The 16302-nt window shown below is 29.2% G+C and overlaps 2 protein-coding genes across 2 annotated transcripts in view; one reads left to right on the top strand and one right to left on the bottom strand.

The window, feature by feature from the left end:
- The first annotated feature begins 1776 nt into the window (after positions 1–1776).
- On the top strand, positions 1777–3523 carry LOC113553157 (BTB/POZ domain-containing adapter for CUL3-mediated RhoA degradation protein 3-like). The gene is made up of 5 exons (XM_026956333.1): positions 1777–2124; positions 2221–2480; positions 2560–2612; positions 2686–2893; positions 2980–3523. Exons 1-5 carry the CDS (start codon positions 1950–1952, stop codon positions 3178–3180), a joined length of 897 nt encoding a protein of 298 aa, XP_026812134.1. The 5' UTR covers positions 1777–1949; the 3' UTR covers positions 3181–3523.
- A 1902-nt stretch (positions 3524–5425) lies between these two features.
- Positions 5426–16302, bottom strand: part of LOC113550924 (superoxide dismutase [Cu-Zn]-like) — a 77267-nt gene continuing 66390 nt past the window's right edge. Inside the window, exon 5 of the mRNA XM_026952887.1 lies at positions 5426–6781. Coding sequence (XP_026808688.1) covers positions 6664–6781 — 118 coding nt within the window. The 3' untranslated portion in view covers positions 5426–6663. The remainder of the gene's footprint in view (positions 6782–16302) is intronic.

Here is a 16302-nt window from a genome sequence, read left to right as displayed (position 1 = left end):
TTTTTTTTGTTTTTTGGTCAAGTCTATCTGTTACACCCAGTAAAGTATATACAGTGGCGTAGCCAGGATTTTGAAATGGGTGGTGGAAAACCCAAAATACAAAAAAAAACATAATCAACAATATTAACAATAACAGTTCATTTTTATATTAAGTTGATACAGCTAATGGGGGGAGGGCAGGTCCACTGCCACCTATGGCTACGCCACTGAGTATATACACAGATTATATTTTATAAGACAAATTATTACATTGAACATTAATTATATATTTTTAATTTTCATTATTATCTTATAATATTATTGATTATGAAGATTAATTAAAAATTAGTTAATTTATGAAACTAATGTGACAACTTGTGCTTATTTTTTTTTACATAAATCTTTTATTTGTGGTCGAATAGTTGTAAGACATACACTCTCATTTCTTCTTATAATATAGCTACCTAGGTGTTAGGTTTTATATTATAATCTGTTTTATTACTCACGGTGCTATACTTTTCAAGAAATCGTTTTATCTTAAAAATTATATTTCAAATAATTTAACGGTACCCTAAATAAAGTTTGCGACACCTTTGGTTTATAATACTCTATATTATAAGGTACTTTGTTTCAACTCTAATCATATCTGTTTTGGGTGGGAGGGGGCTATATTGTCAAGAAAATGATTATTTAGAATGTTAAAGTGAATAAAATTCGGAGGTGCTTGGCTCTATAGTACCCCTCCTTGAGTTAACCTTGGTTCGCCACCCCCACCCATAAAGTTAAGATTAAGACAGATACGCCTCTGAACTACTAGCTACTACAACTTATTTTTAACTCATTAATTACAATAACACCTATATTTTTACAAGATTATAATTAATTTTTAAAAATGTATCTTTGGTGCAATTATGTTTCATGATCATGGATATAAGTAGGTATATGTATAATAGATACCTAGGTACTGATTTTCGGTTTGATCTTTGATAAGAAAAAAAAGTTAGATTTTTTTAAAACTGAGCGGTATAGGTACCTAAATAAATATTCAATAATTGTATACTACAGTTCTTATTTTAGTATGATTTAAGTCGTCAAAAATGACATTCAGACACCAATTCAAATTTTATAATTTTTATTTTTGATCACAATCTTTCGCGGTTTCTTTCACAGCTGTCGTCTGTTGTACCTACACTTGTACTATATAGAACAATCTTGTATTTTAAATACTTTTCGATCAATATATTTTTGAAATACTTAAAAATACTTTTTATTTTAGAATAAGTACTAAATACTTTTTTCATTCTAGTGTTTTACTATAACTCCAAATTCCAATTACTAATATTTAAAAAATGTTGAAACACCCCGAAATTTTTTTTCAGTTACGGCCTTATAACAAATACTTGAAATACTGTATAAGTAATTATCTATAAAATCATCTACCTACCTATTAAAGTATTATATTTATTAACTTAGACCTTTATAAATAAGTTTAAATATCTATCTATTTGTACATAATATGAATTATATATTAATTATTATTTAAAATAAATATTTCAAATATATTTAACTAAAAAAAAAGTATTTGTTAAAATATCTATTATGAATACTTTTAAAAGGGTATATTTTATGTATTTGAATACGTATTTTAAATATAAACGAGACCAAGCTTTAAAGACGTATTCTAAATGAATACATTTGAAAAGAATTGTTAACAAGATTACTATAGAAGTAAAAAAAGGAACAACTGGAAAGTCGAAGTTCTCTTATCACGAATTCACGACGGCATGTCAGCACGACGTTATTCTGAGGCACGACGCTGATAAATAACAATAATAACACCACACAATAACATAATCATCACGATATAACTCATATTATGATGATAATAATAACAATTAACAAACTGTTAAAATGATTTTGTTCGTCAACCCTTTAATTTCAATATAGTTGGACCGCGTGACCGGGTTACGATGGGTGCTACGGTGGCAAACGAACCGAAATCAGAAATCTCCAATTATGTCAAGTTGAACATCGGCGGGTCGTTGTTTTACACGACTGTGACAACGCTTTCAAAACTTGACTCGAAGCTACGCGATATGGTACTGTCGGAAGTTGCACAAAATGCTGAAACATTGGAATCGGAAGGTATTGTAGTCCTTGTTAAACATTTAACTATTTGTAATATTATATGATTTATAGGCCATTTGCATAACTAATTTATTTTGTTTTATTTACCGACAGGGTGGGTGTTTATTGATCGTTGTGGAAAACATTTTGGCACCATACTCAACTTCCTGCGAGATGGTTCCGTACCATTACCCGAAACATGTGTGGAGATATCCGAGATACTGGCTGAAACCAAATTTTATGGTATTACGGAGCTGCACGAGGCATGTGAACAGGCATTGCAGAAGAAAAGAAACCGGAATACGAATATAACATGGGTTACGTTGATAACGTCTCAGAATGAAGCCCAAAAACTGATATCCGTATCATCAAAGGTATTTATTTCATTTCAGTTCAAATATTTTTTATTTACCACTTGCATGTAACCTACATGGTTTTGAACTTTTCAACTAGCCGGTGGTGAAATTTGCAATTAATCGTCACAACAACAAATATTCTTATACAGGGTATGTTTGTGTTACTAAATTTTAATAAAGAATCATGGGATTGATTATGATGGATGCATTTGTTATACAACAGGGCATCTGACGATAATCTGTTGAAAAACATTGAGCTGTTTGATAAACTGGCGGAAAAACATAGAGAACGTGGTCTATTCATTAAAGATGTTATCGGATCAAATGAAATTTGCTGTTGGACATTTTATGGTCCTGGAGGAGCAGTAAAAAAAGTTGCTGAAGTGTGTTGCACTTCAATAGTGTATGCTACGGATAAAAAACACACAAAGGTTAGGCTTATATTAATACTATTGTTTTTTTTTTTTTAATTGTGAGTACACATAAGCCAAACATTAATCTGTTGAATTGATTGCAGGTGGATTTTCCAGAGACACGTATCTTGGAAGAGACCATGAATGTCATGCTGTTGGACACACGAATCAACAAGTCTGTACAGGAACATGAACTGATAGAAGCCACATCAAGTTTAAATGGTAATTGTCGTTGCTCGTGTTTAAGTCAATGGTCAGATTTACAGTGGGAGAACAGTACATCTAGCACATTAGAACACAACTAAAAACTATAAAGCACTAACTTGCAGTGGTAAACTGTTTTGTTACTGTTCACTTTTAAATAATTAAACATGTGATCATTTAATTTTTTTTTTATCGAAAAAGTTTTAACTAAAAACAGTTCCCTTTAATTTGTTGACCACTCTAACAAATTTGATGTATATTATTTATTAGTGTGATCTTGTACAAGTTGTGTTTGTTAAAGGTTATTAGCCTAATGATCTAGATACCAAGACTCAAACATATTATTTTTTTTAATAGTTAAATTCGTTGATTAGGTATTTTTAAAAATTAAATCTTATATTATTTTCTTAATTTTTAAACAACTAAAAAACTATGAAAGTGTTAAATCAGAAATATTAGAATAATTATTTAATTAATGATATTATTTACCTACTTCTTTTTAATTAAAATCATATAATTTTAATTTATAAATTCAAATTTAACCACTAACACAATTTGATAATTTGAATCATTTACATTTTATTTAAATTCACATTCTACCTTAAAATATTGGCTATTTAATTTATGAAAAAAAAAAAATATTTTGTTGACGTTCCTAGTAACATTAAAAACAAATAATAATCAAAACATTTATATGACCGTTCATTCAATTTTTTTTTTAGTTTCCTAATTTTTTTAAATCTTAGTACTATTTAAAAAGGTTTCTTTGGTTGTCAGATAATTAATTTATAATATAGGTACCTAGGTAGTTTACACAACATTGCTTCTTCTTTTTTTTTCTGTGATAAATATTCAATGTTCACTTTTAATAACTAAGCTGTATTACTGTAATACTATATAGTTACAGTAAAAGGTTTTATCATTGATTTTGGAATTATTAATATTAAATAAAATAATAAAATTATAGTTATAGTTATGTAAAAAATATATAAATTAAGATATGTGACTGTCTGTAATTATTGAAAAAAATTAAACTGCCTACATTGCATAGTCTATAGCAGCCACAGTTTACAATTTATACATTTAAATATACTAATAAATAGTGTAATATCTATTTTTAATTGTTAATTTTTTGTACAAAGGTTAATTTTTAATATAAATTTTATTTTTGTCATAAATTTAGTACTGTATTGCTTTTTTATTTTTTACCGGTTGAAATTGTCAACTAAAATTTTTAGTTGATACATAGTTGTTGTTTGATTACTGTTATAAATGTAATGAACAATGAGGTATATAATATTCAGTATACTTTCAGAAGTCCTATAAGACATACGGTTATATAATATAATAATTATACTACCTGAAAAAGTAAGTATTTGTTGGAAAAAAACTTTTTGGCAAAATCTATTGATAAAAAGCTGGAATTGAATGGATTTTTGGTGTTGTAGAAAACTATATACAAATCTATACTTTGAATTTTTATTATAATGGAAGGATGCCCAATTTGCTCACTCACTGACTCATCATCACCTAGAAAATATTGCTTGACCTAGAGACTTGAGATTTTGGTGGTATATATATCTATTGGTCTAGCGATGAGAAAATAAGAAAGGATTTTAAAAAATCGCATTTTAAAGATTTCAAACAGAAATTTTGTTTTTGTAGCGGATATCAATTTTTCTTTTTGTATATGTTGCCATTTATTACCATTTTTTTTTTTATTTATGATAATAATTTTAGACCTCTGTATTAAATTTGGTCAAATCACCAAAATTAATGTGTTAAAAATATGTATAATTTATATTTAACAGAGTTTAAAACTGGCATCATTTAATTTTTCAACACAACACATTACAAGATCAGCTTGTATCATATCACCAATTCATCAATATCAATGCTTATAGCTAGAATTGTAGAAGTTTGAAATTTGGTCAGCTATTTTATTTTATGATGCAAAGACCCACTAAAAAACGATTTTTCAAAATTTATCCCTAAAGTGGCAAGAAAGGTAAAAATGGAAAACGTTAACAAATAAATAAACCCTAAATGGTTACCTAAGTGCTGTTAGAATTAATTTAGCTATTGTTAGAAAAATAAAATACTAAATTAGATGAAAATGCAGATGAAATATGATAATATTGTGTTAAAATATTGATATTTTAAAGAGTGGTAAGAATTATAATAAGTATGGCAATAATGGCACAATAACTTACTCTAAACACGACTAGCTGATTAGTAATGAGTAGAACCACTATAGGATCTTTTTTTTTTTTACCAATAGGAGCAAAAATGAAAACATATAGGCCAAGAGAACAATAATTATTTTTTGACTTTTCAATCACAGTATATTATTTTAATATTTTATTTTTATACTTGACTAAAATGTCTTAAATGGTTAGAGTGTACCTACATTTATATAAATATGAAAATACCGTATATCTAAATAGCTCATACATATATAGGTATCTATATATTATGGAAGATATATAATATTATAATATATAGTGTCTTACCTACGAACCTACGTGAATAACATAACTGTCGCGATGATAATAATAAAATAATTCTTATACATAATATAATTTATAAAGACATATAAACATAATATAATATAATATAGAAAGGAAAAAACAATTTTGGTAATATTGAGCTCGTAATGAGTGGTATTATGCCCGACAAGGATCTTCGCGTATTAGATGTATTTTTTTCGGTATATAAAACAATAACGAGTACACGGGCTTAACGAATAGGCGTATATAATATATTATTATGTTTTAAGTACAATAGTTTCTTGCATACAAATCTTAAAATATCTGTAATATTAATTATTTATATGTATAATATTATTAAATAGTTAGTTCCCAAATATCGTTTTATTACGATTATATGCGCGGTGACAAACGTTTAGTTAATAAATTATTTGTAAGTACAAAAAAAAAATCTATGTCGACTAATAAAATAAGCGAGAACACGATTTAAATGTATATTAATATATATAATATATATGTACAGTTCAATATTTTATAATAATTTTTGTTCAGCGCTAAAAGTAATAGGTTATTATAATAATAAAGTAATGTTAATTAAAAAAATAATAATAACTAATATAAATAATAATAATAATAATAATATAATAGACGTTACCGCACGTGCTACATCAATTTCTATGTATATTCTAAACTTCTAAAGTGTCTTTTAACGATTTTCAAAAAAAAAAAAAAAATGTTATATAATATTAAAGTCACCTTTGTTATAAATATTGCAACGTGATATTATACCATTAAAATATCGCATTACATAATATCTACCAACTACCAAGGACCTATGTACTTATGTTGGTCGTTTGTGTATTGTATTAACGTAGGTATGTGGATAAAGTTCGACAAGTGTGATGCATTGCCCAAGTAATTCCTTAGACGAAACTAGAATTTGTTTTGGTGATGAGGGGATCAGTGAGGTCTTAAATCTTAATGATAATAATGGTTAAAAAAAAAAATCATAACAGAAGGTTTTTGTGACGGCGGTGGCGTGCCGGTAGAGATGCAGGTGGACAGGGCATATCGATGACGGAGACGTTTAGAAAATTAGAACGAGTTGGCGGCTAACTTGGATGCTATCGCTGCCACGGCAGTCAGTAACATGATGTGTGATGTGCTCTGACTTCGGTGACCCGCCGATTTGTCCCACGGCGTAACTGGATCACTGTAAACAGAAAAAAAAATTGTAAATCATTATTTATTTTTAAGAACACATATCAAAAATCAAAAGACAATTTCAAAATTTTATTGTTTCAAGTGGTATGTTTGTATTGTATAATATACCTACACTATAAATACGTAGGTACATTTTTAAAATTTTAAAATACAACTGTTTAGTAAAACGTATTTTTTCGTAAGATTTTCCTATAGGATATTATATACTTCAGCAAAGGCTTTATAAAATTCAATAGCAATATGACTATAATAACAAATTATAATATAGGGGTGTAATCGAAATCGACCCAAATAGGATGTATCAAGTCCTTATCGAGTATAATTACTACATTTATTATTTTTGTCTATGATTTAAAAAATAAAGCCAATAATAATTATTGTTTGCCGAAAATACCGTCGTTTTGTATTTCATTAAATTAAGTATTTTACAAAGTTACATAGTTTTTGTTTAAAGCAAAAACTATAGAGGACTTTGCAGCCCTCTCCAAAAATATGCAGCTCAATGACCATTATAGACAGTGCATATTATAATACACGTACACACTATATCATACAGAGTACAAAAACACTGTGACGATAAAATCGATTCAAAAAAAACTTCCAATTATATATAATATTATATAAACGCGCGTTAAAATTCTCAATATTTCACACGACGAGTTTGTTGAAGCATTTTATTTTCGGCGAAATCCACAACGCACTCGGACGAAATTAAATTGATGCCAATTCCGCCGCTGTTCAAGTTACAACCGTAACAACAACAATAATAATAAGCAGTAACGTATAGTATGCCACAAGAAAGGGATACGACGGTTGCATCTGTGACAACTATATTAAATATATATATATAGAGAGAGCCTTATATAAATATTATGATACGTGTGTAATGTAATAATAATAATAATAATAATAATATAGAGAGGAGACATCGCGCCGGCTCGACGACCGGCGACAATAAAATGCTTTGTCGTATAGTTCCGCCGGCTTTTGCGAAGTATATCACTATAAACGAAACGAAAGTTTTGCGGAACAGACGAATAAGTAAAATAATTACATGTATATGTACACACGGTTTTGCCGGTCGCCGTTGTGGGATTATCGCGTACACTCGCGGTGCGCGGCTGGTTTATAATAATATACACACACACACACATTATATTACAATAACGTGGACAGGACACGTCCGAGCGCACGTCCTGCTGCAGCGGTTATGTCGATACATACCTATAACAATATATAACACTCAATAGTGTATATTATTATTATTATGCTAATAATTCGGACACGTGTGGACCGCGAGCGATTTATTTTTGATTACAATAATATTATTACGATTTACCCGAATATATCCTGCGCCGAATTATTGTTATTATTGTGATGTGCGTATTACGGCGAATATTGCTGTGCGCGCATAATACTATAGTGTAATTCGTATATATTCGAGTTTCGGAGGAACGTGATTTTAATATTCAACATCGTTTCGGTTTCGAGGATCTCGTGGAATCACTTTTTTTTATTATTATTACTAAATATCGCGTTTAAAAACCATTACTGACAAACAAACGCGTTACATATATTATATTGGATTAGGTATACGCGCGTGTATAGTCGGCATATATTATACTATATTATTATATTATATCATTATTATTACGTTACAATAACAACACAGCCGTTGCAGGATTATCATCCACACTGAAACGCGCAATTGCATGCGCGACATCGGTACGTCATAAATATTATATTTTAATATAATGTTATATCTTTACCTAGCATTAGTGTCCCGAAACAAAATATGAGGTATACAGTTTCTTTTGCGTACAGAAACAAATTAAAAAAAAACAGTTTCTTATATGATAATAACAACAATAATGTAGTGACATCTTACCGCGAGGGATTTGACCCATAACACGTACGCCACTCATATTACGATCACCATCGTCCATCACTATGATGATATTATATTAATGATACGTTGTTGTGGTTTATGATAATGCGCTCGAATTTATGTATACATATTTTATAAAATATCATTGTACGAGAATTATATACGAATACCAAACGTGCGAATTCGAAACATATGTACCTGCGGCCGTAATAATATTCTTCTATACTGAGCTGGAAATAGTCTCAGAGGTAATATTATAATTCGATATCATCTGAATGTTTATTATTCATTATACCTATATTTTGATGTGACTGATTAGATATTATAATTAACTCACGAAAATGGTGCATTAAAAAAACGCCACTCACCATTCGTCATACGGGGGCGGTCAAGTTCGATAATTTCAGAGGATCTATTTTTTCTTTTAATCTAGAAAACTAGGTCTTTTATCGTTTATTTCGGAAACTTTTCCCCGGGGGAGGGGGCGATGTGTGTATTATATATGTATATACTTTTCAAAATACACCCTATAGTTCATACAAAAACTGAACAAAAAAAGCAGTGAAGTGGATGCACGCTCCCCCCCCCTAACCTACGGGCATCATTGGTTATTGTTGATGTTGACGTTATTAAAACGCACATTAACACGTCGTGTCATTATCGTTATACACGCACGCGAACGCAGGTACTTTATAGATAATAAACTGTTTGACCTGTTTGCGACAGACGAAATCAACGAAATGCGTTTGTCACGGCGTACCTCATAATATTAAACGAGTGCGATGTTTTTCTCAACTCAAGTATACACAGACACTTTAATATCATGACATTTATATAATAAAAATTTAATAATATAAAAATTTTGATATAATTTGCAGTAGATACTATTGTTTAGTTAAAATATACGTTAACACTTGATTTTGTGTAATAAATTATTACTAATGCTGTTTTTGAAATTGATAATAACACAACACATTCGCTTTGCATTAATGTATTTAAACGAATTAAGTGTAAAAAGAAAAATAAGGAAAAGGTCAAAATCGCACTTCCGTCACATATAATATACGCTACACACACGATAATATTATAAACATTTGCATATAAAATCGCGCGACGCGCACCCTAATGATAACTATAGACCACTAAGTGCAGTGGTTCTTATTTTAATAATCCATGACCCAACTATAATAAATAACCCGAAAATGTTCGACTTGTTGCCCTTTAAGTGAATCGAATAAATATCGTACTTGTAAATACGCAATGCGGTTACTTAATTTAATTAATTATTTCGATTGTTTTTTGAGGACACATATATTATAGTGACCACCCTGTAGTCAGGATATAAGTATTATTGCGCTATTTGTATTTATTCAAGTGTATACGCGTTTATATATACGTTTTTTGAAATAACAAAAAAATACAATCGCGTTATAAATTGTGTGGATATTTTGAAAAATCGTTTTTATTACTTTATTACTATTTTGCTAAAACGTCTCGTCGTCGACATAATTAAATTTCATCGGTAAAAACTTCACGTTTCGATTGGACCAAATTAACGGGCCCGTTCGTCCGCGCCTTATGAAAATAACTAAACATCAGCTATAAGTGCCTATAGCTGTACAATATATACATATATAATATATGCTTATTATTTAAAAAGGAGGATTTGTCTTTTCCGTTTCTCCGCAAGCGAGTGACAAATAATTTGCATAATCCACGCTCGGCCCGTCATTTTTATCAAGTTAATAATATAATTTTAAAGGGAGAAAACCTGAGAAGCACGACAATGAAAAAGACAAATTTATTCAACGAGAGAATCGAAAAAAATACTACCAAATTGTTGTACATTGATTAAAAATGATTATTGTGATTTTATTTTATTTTTTTTTGAGTCTAAATTTTTTTAAATTTTATATCAGTTTCGACATGGTCATCATGTATATATATCATCAATATATATATATATATTTTTTATACACGTACGAAAAATATTTTTCAATAGAAAATAAACGATAAAAACCATTTATGCAGACGATATTTTTAATAATGTTACGTTACACGCGAATTGTTGTACACAAATATCGTTATGGACTTGCAACATTTCAGTCATTCAATCTTTTTCTACCTCTGCGCACGACAATAACGGATATATATATATATATCATTATATTATGCATCGTGTAGGTTGTATGCACGGCATACACGCCAAGGATGTATGTTTGTGTGAGGTATATTGGGGTATGATTTATGTTTAATCTTTGACACTTTATCGGGTTCCATTGTTACACGGTTTTAAGGGGTGGCAGTTTTTGTGGAACTTTTCTTGAAATTAACCTCTCGCCTCTCGCTGTCGCCATCGTGGTAGTTTATATATTGCAATATTATATGCCATCGAGTTCATACAAAAAAAAATGTATATATACTATATAATATAGTACATAGTAATATAGTATTATTATAATATTGTTGAGTCGCTGGCGGCGGCCTAGTCGTCGGGTCTTACGAAAATTCGTCTCTCTCTCTTTCTCTTTCGATGTATACATATATTATATGTCATACACTTCCAACGTTTTCAAATTTTGTATTATATCACATACATTGTTGTTATTATTATTAACACACACTATGCGATGTCGACGAGGGCGTGTATATTGTACTTGCGGGAATATATATATATATATATATTTATTGGTACCTATAATATTATGATGTGACTATATTATATTATATGCATCAAAGGAATATTAAGTACGCCGGACGAATTGTAAATATAATATAAAAATGGAAATATTAATATATTTCTCAACAATCAAAGGAGTATTAATCAGTGTCCGTGGTTTATTAAAAACACATAGGTATTAGGTATATATTATATTTATATAATGTAAAGCCGAGATTTTTGATTGTTTAGCGGCAGAAGCCGATGACGAGAAAATGTATTTTATTATCGTCGTCTTTATTATGTACATAATATATAAACTTTAAATGCAAATATACATATTAATATATATATTATGCTTACAAAAGATTGCATATTATGTTGTTCCAACCCAATCGCAACGTCTCAATATAGTAAGAAAAAAGTATAATTTTTACTAAAAACAAATAATATACTTAAGAGGATGCCACACCCGCATGTGTTGTCTATCTATCTTAGAAATGTAAAGCATGTGAAATTTGAGTTTTTTTTTTATTAAAAAACATTATCAATTTATTGTTGTATTACTCAAAATGTTTTTGAATATTAATTTGAACGAAAGTTAAACAATGCTAAATATTACATTTATACACTGTAAATCTGTATATCGTATATGAATTTTAATTTTAACGTTTCACGAGATAAAAGCAATGTGCTTAGATATATTGAATTATTGTTTTTAAGTAAATTTCACGTTATTTTATTCTCCACGATGACTGTATTAACAGTATATCAAATACAGTTTAAGATTTGTTTTTTTTTTTAACTATGGACTTGAAATGTTTATACAACGCTGTTCGCCGAAATAGTTGTTCAAACTAATTTCTCGCCATTACTGATTACAACGCATCGTCAATTAAAATGCGGGCGCTGAAACTGTATAATTACATAGTATCATGACCGAATCTCAAGTAAAACTGCGGAACTATATAAAATGCGACGGAATATCGAAATATTTTAAATACGCGTTTAATCTGTTGATGAGGTTTTGACGTTTGTCCTGTGCTTTCATCGTCAATACTTAGACTTGCAGCGTGTCATCGACAAAACAAAGGATCTATATACTCTATAGTTTCCTTTGCAATATACATCCGCTCGTAAATGCTTGTAAAGTTGTGACATCGAAAACCGTCGCAGATTTATGATATCAATAGCGAAACGTTTAAACTTCGTCCTCGATCTGTAATTATATACAATATCACATTACAGGATCTGAGGTTATAATTGTATTTTAAAATCCGAAAGCGCATACTCTGCTCAAGATCATGTCGGCTGAAATTATATAATTACACCTATAATGTATTCGACGTTCTAAATGGGTCAAGGTCAGCCGATTAATTTTTTTTTCCTATAGGCGTTGCGAGTTTCTTGGTCGGTCCCCGAGGTGATTAGGTGTAGAGAAACTTCTTGGACGTTTTTGCGGAACCGCGGCAGTGCGAAAACAGTGTAATAAGTAACGACGACCCGCCGCCACGCCGCGCCGCCACAATCTCCTCTGTAGTGCGCGTAGATTGCCCTCAGTTTTATACCAAATATACAATAAAACTGTAACTTTTATTTTCATTACAGTATTATTACTGTTATTTTTTTTCTCAAAAACTTTCGTTTCGTGCCATTATATAAATTATATTATATTACACTTCGAGATCACACTGTGAATATAAAATAATTTTAGATATATTTTTTCCGATATAATAATAATACTCGATGAAAACGAACGTCTGGGCGATTTTATGATGGTTTTGAATTAAAAAGAAGTTTGTCTCGAGTAGGATCGATTAATTATTTTTTTCTTGTTTATATACACTGTTCTGTGACACGAATGGTAAAAAACACTGCGAAACGACATGCAATTATACTCGATTTTATTAATTGGTTACGTCTCGGTTATAAATACGCGACAATTATCTGTACGAGTCTTATATAGTATATTGTACGTTCATTAGGGGTTTATTCTTTATTGTTGTATAACAGCCATTTCCAGTTATTTTGCAAGTGTAGGTACTTGTGTCACACGGTGGAATAATTAATAATCATTTTTGTCATGAGTAATGAATTCAAACAATTAAATCGATGAAAATATTTTTATTTTCCAATTGCTTTGAATGTAATAATGTACTCACGAAAATCGATATATATATATATATATTAAACCTAAACATGAGTTTTTTCCCATTAAAAATAATAACTATGACAAGATAATAATATGGTGACTGAACTTGAATCCACAATGGTATGATGACAAAAAAATTGTCTTTAAATAAATAAACGAGTATTTGTTGACTCTCGTACATAATGTGACTGTAAATACCCTTCATTGAAATTTGAGCAATTCTTTATTATTAGTTATGGATTATTGAATTTATAAAAAATGCAGAATTTTTAGCTCATTGTAAAATGTGGATTCATTGACACGATATTCAAATTAGGTACTTACTAATAAATTTAATTTCAAAAAATGTTGCTACTTTTTAATTTTTATTTCTTTTTATTATCAGCATATTCAACAATATAACTGGGAGAGACTAGGAGTACTAACTTGTTTACTAGCTTTTAACTTAAGACTTGATGTTCGTAATATTCAGTTTTTTAAATATTATGTAGTTATTTCTGTTTAAAAATATAGGTAATATATTACAACAATATATTGAACAACTAAAGTGTACGGGTGACCAACCCATACATTTTTATTGAAATATGTACATGTATGTATTATTATTATTATTTAAAATGTAATTGAATAAGACAATTTATTTTTAATTTGATAGACCTTTATAATTTTTTGTATAGTTCAATATTTTTTTATTTTTCGATTTGTTGATTGGCAAACGATATACGATATTTGGCACAAGTAAATAGACAATGCGCATACCTATATTATGTGCAATCATTGAGCAACGATTGCAAATATAGGGGTATTAGGTACTTACAAACTCTTATTTTAACAATTTATAATATTATATATTATATAGATATACCACGCATTAAAATAGTAGACAAAAATGTAATTGATTTAGGTAAGTTTAAATGGCTGATTTTATAAAGTAGTTAACCACCTTTAAAAATCACGCAGGCCTTATATTTGCAATTTATGTGCGTGACGTGTCACAAACGCGTATTGTCTACATATACGAAGAAAAGAATCGCGACAAAAGAACAGAAAAACCTTGTGTATATAGCAACGGGAAAAAATAATATCCCTGACTTTAAAAAAAAAAAAAAAAATGTAATAATCGTATGGGGGCAAAAAAATATCGTCACGTGCCTTTTGCAATGTAGTTTTCAAACTATCGTTATCGTATTATTATACATGTATACTCGCGACAGTTGTGCAGAATTACACAGTTCGATACAGTTTCAATCGTCACAAATATTATATAATAATGATATAATATAATATATGAATTTATGCAATGGTATTCGGACGTCGGGTGCAAGATAGAGTAAGACGTGCCCGTGGTAGTATTTATGCGGGGAAATTCAACGAGGGGAAATATGTTTTATTAATATTGATATTACATAAATTGCATCTAATAAGCGGTTTTTTTTATAGCGCGTTTGTATATGTACGTATATGTATTAAATAACAATTTGCTTTAGCCAGCTATTTCCCGATTTGTGCGTTAGATATATGTTTCATTTATTTTTTTTTCACCCTCACTGCTGCACATGGAACTGAGCCAGATGAGCGTGTTTTGCCCGATCAGGTGTATTTTTTTGGCGTGTACGCTTTACAATAATATATTATACTAAACTTTCAAGTCTTATATTAAACTTCAGTTGATATTTGTGCAGGTATATGATAATATATAATTATATAATATATATATATATATCCGTTGTTCGGAAAGTACTGACCAAGTATCGCTACAGACACGAATGATATTCGGTTTTGAACTATGAGCAAGTATTAAACTCGGTAATAGAAGGGATGCACACGAGTCTGATAAAACAATATCATAATATTATTCCGAAGAGATTCCCCAAAATACATCATATATTTATGCATACATATACTTATAGTAGTATATTAAATATTAATACAATACATTTACATTAAATGTGAATTCATTGTAGACTGCCTGCAGGAAGTATTTGCATATGAATATTATATGCATTGCAAAGAAATACGATAGGTCTTTAAACAGACTAAATTATACATTATTGTTTATTATGATACTTATAATATAATTATATTTATAATTTTGTACCATGTAGTTTATACTATGATAGTTTTAAAGATATGGGGACAATAATGATTTAAAAATCATAGTAATTGGTAGTAACTATATAGTTGGTAAGAGAATATTAGTATTTTATATGTCTAAAGATTGTTTTATTAGTATAATAATAAAGTACTTGACTGAATATTAAAGTTATTTGATATTTGATGTAAATTCATTACTAAGGAATAAGGATTATTAATTATTATCTTTAAAAGTTTTTAAACTCGAAAAATACGTGTTCGAAATTTTATTTATGTGCATTAATATTTTCAAAAATAATCATCTGCTTAATAATTTTTTGTGAAAAGGGCGGTTCTAGTTTTAAATAAAAAAATTCATCACTTTAGTATAAAGGACATTCTTAAATGGTATTTTTTAAAATCGATGATTTTAAAAATATGGTTTTAAAGTATACTTAAAAATTCAAAAAAATCAGGATTTGATTAAATGCATTATTAAAAAATAAAAGGGGGCGGAGGTGAGTATGTACAATGAATCATCTTGAATTTATTATAACGGTAACACCACAGGCAGCACGTAAATCGTCGTTTAGTACGAGTAAATTATAATATACACACCGAGTGTGCATGAGATTTAATCGGTCTCCGTCGACGTGTTTACCTACCTATATATTATTAAATAATATTATATCCACCGTCATTGCCGCCGTCCAATAATCGTTTACGGGCTGCACGCGA

This window comes from Rhopalosiphum maidis, chromosome 2 (assembly GCF_003676215.2).
Source record: "Rhopalosiphum maidis isolate BTI-1 chromosome 2, ASM367621v3, whole genome shotgun sequence".
Classification (NCBI taxonomy): Eukaryota; Metazoa; Arthropoda; class Insecta; order Hemiptera; family Aphididae; genus Rhopalosiphum; species Rhopalosiphum maidis.
This window is presented reverse-complemented; position numbering and strand designations above follow the sequence as displayed.

Bases quoted from the DNA above. Each gene is read 5' to 3' on its own strand.
- LOC113553157 (XM_026956333.1), top strand. From the start codon at position 1,950: ATGGGTGCTACGGTGGCAAACGAACCGAAATCAGAAATCTCCAATTAT. The intron at 2,125-2,220 runs GTATTGTAGTCC...ATTTACCGACAG, and splicing joins TGAAACATTGGAATCGGAAG to GGTGGGTGTTTATTGATCGT. The intron at 2,894-2,979 runs GTTAGGCTTATA...AATTGATTGCAG, and splicing joins CGGATAAAAAACACACAAAG to GTGGATTTTCCAGAGACACG.